The 9,281-nt window shown below is 43.0% G+C and overlaps 2 protein-coding genes across 3 annotated transcripts in view; both read right to left on the bottom strand.

The window, feature by feature from the left end:
* The window catches only part of CUNH3orf38 (chromosome unknown C3orf38 homolog), a 27,172-nt gene extending 24,868 nt beyond the window's left edge, over nt 1-2,304 (bottom strand). Inside the window, exon 1 of the mRNA XM_025194418.1 lies at nt 2,263-2,304. Coding sequence (XP_025050203.1) covers nt 2,263-2,304 — 42 coding nt within the window. The remainder of the gene's footprint in view (nt 1-2,262) is intronic.
* ZNF654 (zinc finger protein 654) overlaps nt 7-9,281 on the bottom strand; it is a 33,595-nt gene continuing 24,320 nt past the window's right edge. For both annotated transcript variants that reach the window (XM_006037948.3, XM_025194419.1), the window contains exons 7-8: nt 6,705-9,024; nt 7-3,223 (exon numbers count right to left, since the gene is read on the bottom strand). In XM_006037948.3, coding sequence (XP_006038010.2) covers nt 3,216-3,223; nt 6,705-9,024 — 2,328 coding nt within the window. In that variant the 3' untranslated portion in view covers nt 7-3,215. The remainder of the gene's footprint in view (nt 3,224-6,704; nt 9,025-9,281) is intronic.

Genomic DNA, 9,281 nt, shown 5'->3' with positions numbered 1-9,281 from the left:
GCAGGAGACTTGCCGCATTCTTAAATTTATGCGGATAGCTAAGTACTTTGTTGGATCAAAGCCATAGTCTCAAAGTATTGTAATACACATGACATGATGCTTAAACTTGGGAAAAAATTCTAAATCTTTGACTTGGAACCTTTTTAAAACATAAAAGGTACAAACTCAATATAGGACAGTGTCTTGTATGCAACAATCCTATAAATCATGTAAGAAGGTTATTTTTCTTCAAATCACAGTTGTTTAATACTCCACTAACAGGTATTAGTGAGCATTTTACAGAAAGGGAAACAACATCTTTTAAACTAAAGCCAATACTCAAAAAATGCTACCTGCCACTTGCTACCTTGAGTCAATTTAATGCATTTCTGATGTCCAGTAGGTGACAGTTTCTATTCACTTAAGTGAAATAAATCCAGATTTTTCAGAAACCATATATACTGAACACGCGGTATAAACAAATGGTGGCATCCAAGAAAAGCATCTCCAAACAAAAACAAGTTCAAAACACAGGTAGAAAAAATTATGGTCACAGTTTTATGCATGTACATAGATGCAGGTATTTACACACTTTAAAACCAAAGAAAATACAAATCTCAATCATGTTTTTAAAGCATCTTCAAACACATGGAGCTTTAGAAAAAGGCAAAAAAGCACCAAAGATTAAAGTACACCTAAGATTTCATACATAAATGTTTTGATACCTACTGACCAAGTTTTTATTTTTTTAAACTTATTATTTTAAAATTAACTTGATTTTCCCCAAACTTATGTAAGCCATGTAACTAGATTTAACAACAAAGTAAAGCAAAGAAAAAGCAGAGCCTGGAATATGCCAAAACATGGCAATCCAGTTCTCAGAACTTTAGACAAGAACATTAGAGTAAGCAAGTGGAAATGTTGAAGTGCATTTGACTGGCTAGGTTCCCACTCAGTTGTTTTTTTGTTGTTTTTTTTTTTAAAAAAAAAGAGAAAGAAAAAAACCCTCTAGAAGTTTTATATATATATGATGCACTTTATCAGTTAGTATTTTGTAAATGCAAAAAAACCCATTCTTTGGTGCCTCAAATGTCATGCAGATCTCTCTAAAAATGGCCCAGACACTGGTATTAATGTAATGCACACAGAGCTGTGATCATAATTTTATACCTTTTTACTTGGGGCTAAATTGAAATTAGATGATAATTTTTGAGGAGTCAAAAAAAGCAAGAATCTGAATTAGCATTCTCTCTTTCCTCCAAGGGAGGGGGGGAAAGGAGGGAGAAGTAATACAAACATATATTTGATTTCACAGAGGATAACTAGCAGAGGCATTATTAAACTATTGAGTTTCAAGTGCCAGAAATATTTTAAAGCCCATTTCATAATGAAACCCTTTAGTTTGCATAAAGTGAGTTGTTGCTACAATTAACAGATCCTTTAGGCATATCTTAAATTGAGTCATGTTAGTTCTCACATCTCTTGGGTAAGGGAGCTGACTGCCTGCCTCCCTATGCTGTACTCGCGTTGTGATAAAGCATTGAGGGAGCTAATTAATGGACCAGGGACAGCTGTTGCATGTTGGCTTATCTTACTGTTAAGTATTGACTGTTTGGTATAGCTTTTATCCCTATAAATACATCCAAACTTCTAGCTAAATGCACCAAGCAGGGATTGAAATAAACTTTGTATCATCTACAAAATCAAGTTTGTTAGAGGGTAAATCTGCACTGCAATGGACAATCTGAGTTGCCACACTGTCTTTTGAAGAAGGCTCGCAGCAGCATTTCATTATTGGATATCCTATGTTGAGATCAGTTACATACTGATGAAGGCACAGCGGTTTTTATCCTGACAGACCCTTTTTCAGTGTCAGTTCTGTCAACAGCAAGTTGTTGGCCCCAGTACTTAACACTGAATTTCATTTTCACTGCCAGACTCCTTGATTGGTTTCTAGTAAAAACTGCCACCTTTTCAATAAGAACTAGATGGAGTTGTAATGTGCTTTCAGGCTGCACTCTTACATGTTCCCATCCCTTCATCAGATGACTGACCATTAGCTGGTAAATCAAAACTCAGCGATGTATCACTAGCTGATGTTATATGTGTACAGAAGTTGCTTCCTGATCTATTTCTCCTAAATAACATTCTATTTTGCCTTGCCCTCTGGAGTCTTGCTTTGTATTCATTTAATTCCTGTTTCTACAGAAAAATCAGCTCTCAAATTTTCTTCAGGCATATTAACAGCTGAAGGACCTTTATATTACCGTAGCATAATATTACCTTAGCTTTATACTCAAGTTCACCAATCTTCACAATGTGCATGCCTTCACTGTTTAGTCTCAACCTGCATGTTAGTATCTGTACAAGCTGTATAAGTATTACTGATATTAAGTCTCTCTGTGCCTTTTAGAGATTTTTCATTTAAAAATTTCCAGGAGTAATTTGTAGTTTTGCCATATACCTGAAAAAAAGGCTTCTTTTAAGTGCAACTTGTACAACTGATATATTTAATGTCATACCAAAACATTTTCCCTTGCATACAACCAACTTCAATTTTTTGGCAACTTGACAGTGCTGTCCATCTGCATTTTTCCTCACCACACTCCATTATGGATTCTGAATATAACTGTAAAATAAGCTCCATTCTTTTTAGTGGAAAAAGGATTAAGAGAACCCAGCTTTGAATAAAAAATGAGTTTCATCTATCATTTTTTTTCCATACCATGACAATTAACAACGTCTCCCTCTAAATCACCTATTTTTGATAAGGTGAAGAGACATCCTTTGAATGTGCATGGAGAGGAAAGGGTTTTCTTTTAACATGGCATTTTAAGCCAGTTACACAGGTATCAGATGCTTTTTTGATAAGGCAATAAACCACTTCTCTTGTCTCTCTGCCCAGCTGACTATTAGTTTTCTTAAGCCCTCAAGCTGGACACATTGTGCTGCTGTCCTTCCATCATACATTAGGAATTTATGTGGCTGTCTGGATAACTGGTACTTTGGGGACTTTGTAGTAACCTTTCTGGACTCAAAATCTGCACAGCTCCCACTACTCCTCTGTGAGTTCTGTCTAGAAAATGTGCTTTGTCTTTTATCAAGGTCATGTGTTTCTTTAGTAATTTGAGACTGCTTTATGATTAAGGCCAACTGGGAAGCAGCAAACTCATGCTTCTTCATGTAGTGTTTTCTCACACCACTCCAAGTTTGATGCATCTTCCCACAACATTTAATCAGGCACCTGTAAAATAGATCATGTTGGTTACTTTTTATCTTGATCCTGTACAAATGATGCTTTAATTTGAAATTTTGTACATGTTGATCAAATTTGCCTCATTTCAGTATAGAAGGAGAAAAGGTATAAAGTACCCCAATGTGTCTTTCATGAAGGCTCTTTCATCAAAGCTGTCCATTTGTTTACCTTTCTTTTCCTAAACACTTAGCTTGGCTGAGCTTATCTTCTGGTTTAATAGAATATTTACCTCTTTTTTCCCCCCAAAAGTATTACTAATCATTCCAATTATATTCCTTCTGGTATATTCTAGCACATTCAATTTGCTTACAGGTGGTATTAATCTACAGCTGTTCTGCCTTTCTATCTGGCTGCTTTCCAGGACTACTACTTTTTCCATTGGCATCTCCCTCTAAATCAGGGGCAGACAATTATTTCGGGCAGAGGGCCACTTACTGAGTTTTGGTAAGCTGTTGAGGGCTGCATGGGTAGCCCTGCCCCTTGATAGGTGCCCCACTCCCTGGCAGCCATCTTGGGACCAGAAATCCTGCCCCTAATCTCTGACCTTTGCCACTGGAAGTCCCTCCCCTTGTCGCTGGAAGTACTACTTTGGGGAAAAGGGTTTGCCAGCTCAGGGGCGGGGGAAAAAAAACCTAGTTACATACTAAAAATCAAACACCCAAAATAATGTATTTTAATTTAATTAAAAAATACATTTTTGTCCTGATTTGTGTGCATTTGTGCTGCATATGCAGAAGTCATTACATATGGGAGTCTGTGGGGGTATGTGGATATGGGAGCCATGTAGTGCAGAGTGACCAGCCAGAAGGCAGGAAAAAGTGGGGAAAGTGGCGGCGGGGGGAGGAATGGAAGTGAGCGGGAACACAGGACTTGCACCAATATCCCAGGACCAGTGCTGGCAGGGCCCCAAGTGGGGCAGTAGGAGCAGGGGGTATGACCTGCCAGAGGTCTGTGGAGCCAGTCCAGGCTGCACCAGAAGTGACAGGGAGGAGTCGATCTGGCTCCACAGAGCAGCAGCACTGGCCATGTGGAAAAGCCACAGGCAGCACAGAGGTGGTGGTGAAGCAGCTGCACCACAGCCTAGCGCAGTGTGAGCTCTGGGCAAGCAGCCACAGCAAACACTGCCCAGCAGCGGCAAGCGGGGGGGTGCTTTCCTCCGTGCTGAGCAGCAGTTCCTGCCCAGCCGCTGCTCCTGCAGCTCAGCCCCAATGGGTGAGACTGGAGCTGGCGCAGGGCCCAGGCCAGCAGCAGCAGTGGGGAACAAACTGCTGCTCATCACAGGGGAAAAGTGGCCACTCCCTCTCCCCAGGGCCGGCGCTCCATGCTGCAACCGCTCGGAGCCCATAGGGGGTTGCTCGTGCCTGTTCTCCATTGTCACCGGTGATGTGGCAGAGAGGCAGGACAGCCCCACAAGGGCTGCGAGTGGCTGCAGCAGGAAGTGCCAGCCACTGGGAGGGGGGGGACGGACGGACACTTTTCCCCTATGCTGAGCACTAGGGCTGTGCGAAATTTCACCAAGTGTTTTGTTTTGAAACTGTTTCTACGTTTTGAGCTCGGAACAGCAAAACTGAAACGAAACAAAAAGCTTTGAAGCAGCTTCAAAACTAAATGAGGGAACTCAAAACATTTTGAGTTGAGTTTTAAAGCAGCCTGGTGGCGGGAGGCAGGGGAGAGCCAGGGCTGTGCTCTTTGCAGCTCCGCAGCACCATGGAGCTCAGCCCAGTGGCGGGAGGCAGGCAGAGTCAGGGCTGTGCTCCACCTCCCACCGCTGGGCTGAGCTCCATGGAGCCCGGCGCTGGGTGTGGGCTGTGCCCCCCACCAGTCCCAGGCAGCAGTGGCAGCCTCCTGTCATCTGGGACAGATTCGGAGGCCCACACCCCCGGGAGGAATCTGGCACAGCCCCACAGCCCTTCTGGGAGTGCAGGCCCCCAGATCTGCATGCCGGATGACAGGAGGCTGCCGCTGCTGCCTGAGGCCAGTGACAGCATCAGGTTTCCGCAGCGCTGGGTGCGGGCTGCCAGCCCCAGATGGCAACAGCAGCCTCCCGTCATCCAGCACAGATCCAGGAGCCTACACCCCCAGGAGGAGTCTGGCACAGCCCTGCAGCACTCCTGGGGGTGCAGGCCCGCAGATCTGCACACCGGATGACAGGAGGCTGCTGCTGCCAGCAAGCGTCACAAGTTTTGCTTTCAAGATTTTGAGGTGCATTTTCAAGGAAACCTCTGGTCTCAAATCAGCTCTCAAATTTTCTTCAGGCACATTAACAGCTGAAGGACCTTTATATTTCCATAATATTAACTTAGCTTTATACTCAAGCTCAAGTTTACTAATCTCCACATTGTGCATGCTGCTGCCAGCAAGCGTCACAAGTTTTGCTTTCAAGATTTTGAGGTGCATTTTCCTTGAAACCTATCTCCTTGAAACTTGGCAGACTTCATGCCCTCAGAAGGGGCTACTATCCCTGCAATTTCATCTGAATCAGGCAGGAAATTACAAAGTTTTAGCCACTCTCATGATTCCCCATTATAGCCTATGACAAAAAAACATCGAAACACCACAACAGTTTCGATGAAACTTAATGGGACAGTGCTTCAAAACAAAATGAAACAATATCCCTTCGAAAGGGCAAAATGGATGTCAAAATGAAACTATGGCATTTCGCACAGCCCTACTGAGCACCAGTTCGTTCCCCCCACCGCTGCTCAGTCCGAATAGGCAAGCGTAGTTGTGCGCAGGGTCAGGGCTGCATGCTGCTCCCCACCTGTAATGCAGGGCTTGGGCAGGGGCACTTGGAGTGAGCAGGTCCATGGGAGCCAGTGGCAGCCAGGTGAGAGTGCAGGGCCCACGTGAATATCCAGGGCCAGCACTGGCAGGGCCCAGAGCAGGATAGCAGGACCGCAGGGTCCTGGCCAGCAGGGGCTCTATGGAGCTAGGTCAGCTCCCCTCTCTCCCTGGTGGTGCAGCCCAGCCCAGCCCAGCCCGACTCCACTCCTGCCAGCCCACACCTTGAGCTCCTACTGCCCTGCTGGCACTAGCTCTGTGCTCCCACATGCTGCTTGCTTCCATTCCACCCCAGCTACCGCTTTCCTGCCCGGCTGTCGGATCCCAGCTACATGGCCGGACCATGGGTCTCAGCAGGAGCTGGCCCAGTCCCAATACATCACTGGAGCAATCCCCATGGTTCTTCCCTGCCTCCCCCCCTCTCCTTACCTGAATTTCCTGTGCTGGTTCAGCCACAAACAGCCCCACGGTCCTAGACCAGAAGCCCCTGCCTACCTGGGGGGGGGCAGGGCAAGGTGGGCCTACCATGGCTTTTCTGGGTCCCACTGCCCCTGGCTCCTGTCAATTTTCTAAATTTTTTTAGGGACCCCGCATGCCAGACAGAATGGCCTGGCACATCCAGCCCACGGGCCGCATTTTGCCCACCCCTGGTCTAAATGTATGCATCTAGAAACATTGCAAGACTTACTTTCATCATCTGAATCGAATCCAAAGAGCGTCTGACATTTCTTTTGTGCAAGGTGAGCCTCAAGTGCTTCCGAGTTACAGTAGGTGGTCAGGCAGTTGCCACATCTAAATCTTTCTGGCGATTTGCTACAAACTTTATCCTGCTCAGAATGAGCGTCTACTTTATCAGTCAAAGTTTTTCTACGTTTTGGCATGCTTATGTATCGTTCATCAAGGTAACTGGGAGGCAATGGTCTAACATATGGTTTTGTTAATATTAAGCCATATGAAGTATTTTCTGTTGTCTGATTTGGTTTGGAAGGTAACTGAGAAACTGCAGCAATGTTGTTTTGTGGCATATCATAACAATTCTGTAAAACTGGTAAAAGCGAACCATTTTCTGTCCTTGTCTCATCTGCCACTCTGTCCAAAGGCATATCTGATGAAGCTGAAGTAGTCTGCTCCAGTTCACTGTGCCCATTTACTAATTGGTCACTAACAACACTGCAAGTTTCAGAATTTGGCTGTACCACAGGTGTCTTTTGGTCTAGCAAGCTTAAAAACGTAGCATTAACATCGGAACTTTCATTTCCATTCAGAAGGATATTGTTTGTTTTCTTCTCAACACTCTGGATATATGTCTTTGGTTCTGTAGAGTCTTTCCTTGCCTTCCAAGTTGGAATAGGTAAATCTACAGTTTCTTTTTCATTACTAGATGCATCCTTTTCTGTGGAATCACAATGTAATTCTGAAAGATTATCTGAAGAAATTTTTTCACTTACTTCCTCAGAACTTTCTGGTGTTCTGTTTAAATAATGCTGAGCCTCATGTTCATATAGCAAAGGAAGCTCTTCAAAAAGCTCACAGCACTCTGCGAAGTTGCACTGAGCCTTAAAAACATCGTGACTTTTTGTATGCTCTGCAAGTTCCGTGGACAGCTTAAATCTCTGATTACAGTTAACATGTAAACAAAAGTAAACATTTGGATATACATGTCGTTTTAGGTGATCTATAAAATGTTGAGAATCAGCAAATTTTCTCTGACAGAACCGACACTTTCCTTTATTCCACTTCATTATATGCTGTTGCACCTTCAGATCAGTCGGGTGAGCTTTTCTTGCATGTTTATTGAGGAATCTTATCTTTTTAAACACCCTAACACAGCCACTGGCAGGGCACTTAAAGTTTCCCTCTTGATCCATAACATCCAGATCCTTTTGAGAGCACAAGGCTCCATTTACTTTATGAAGTATAGGAGACTCCATATTTGGACTTTCTTCACTCTCAGGCAAACTCTCTGTAGTTAAAGGTTCAAGAGTATTATTTAAATAGCTGTCATAACTGCCATTCTCAACAACATCATCCTGTTCGCTTACATGATTTTCAACCACATCTGATACCGGCTCAGGATTGTCTGCTTCTGTATCAGCACTTGGAATTATTGCAACCTCTGGTTCATTATCCTTAGAACTGTCAGAGCTTCCATTTTCAAAAGAGATGGATGCCTCAGAACAATTCAATTCATTTAAAACAGGGGTTTCTGAATCCTCCTGTTGGACTACAGCAAGATGCTGTCTTTGTATTTTCTTGACATGATTCTTTAAGTGCTTCAACATGAGTCCTCTTTGCCTAAACTTTCTACTGCAAATTACACACGAAAAGCTTCCTTTTTTCTGGTGAGATTGTGCATGCCTTACAATATGACCGCCAAGAAACTCCTTGTTGCATAACACACAACGGTGCCTTGGTACATTGTGATCTATCATTTTCGATGCTGCTCCAAGAGCTGCGTAGTTCTTTTTGGCATTACCATGACCTTTGGATTGGGCTCCAGAAAGGTCTTCAGGGTCGAACTCCCCACTGCTTAGATCTGCTAAACAGACATGATCTTCACCTAAAGACTGATGTTCTGTCAGTTTCTCTGTATTTGCAGCAGAATTTTCCAGTGTACTTTCACCTAAGCCAACAGAGGCTTTATCGCCCAATAGTGCTAAACAGTTCTGCTTGATCATCAAAAAATTCCAAAACTCAGGATCAAAAAACAAACCCTTTTTCACAATTGGAAGCAATTCAAAACGTACACGGTTCTGTACAGAACTAGCACGCTCATTATACTCTTCATCTGCACATTTATATAGCCGCTCAACGGTGTAGTACGATTCTAAGGTACGCTCAAGAAAGAAGACAGAAAGCGCACAAATTCTGAGGATTTCCAAGTCATTTGGCAAAAAATGAGCAATTGTTTTATATATAAGACTTTTCATTATTGGATCATCACGGAGGTCCAGTTGCAGGGCACAACCACATATCTCAACACAAATCTGCAAACCATCTTCTCCCACCTGCAAAAGAAAATAAATAAATCAATAGATGATTATTGAATATATCCTGTTTTTATTTTCTGCTTGCTTAATTCTAAGCAGCATATCTGACTCCAAAATAAAACTACGAAAAAGGACAAAAGCAAACACTTAAAATACTTATTTTAATATGTACTAAGTTTGTATTTAACTATTTGCAAGAATTTTAAGAGGTCAAAACAATCTTAGTTAAAAAATTAAAAATTTAAAATCCTGTTTAGATGCAGATTTTAAAAAAT

This window comes from Alligator sinensis, unplaced genomic scaffold (assembly GCF_000455745.1).
Source record: "Alligator sinensis unplaced genomic scaffold, ASM45574v1 scaffold1324_1, whole genome shotgun sequence".
In the NCBI taxonomy this organism is placed as follows: Eukaryota; Metazoa; Chordata; order Crocodylia; family Alligatoridae; genus Alligator; species Alligator sinensis.
The sequence above is the reverse complement of the archived record's forward strand: the minus strand, read 5'-3'. Positions and strand labels throughout refer to the sequence as shown.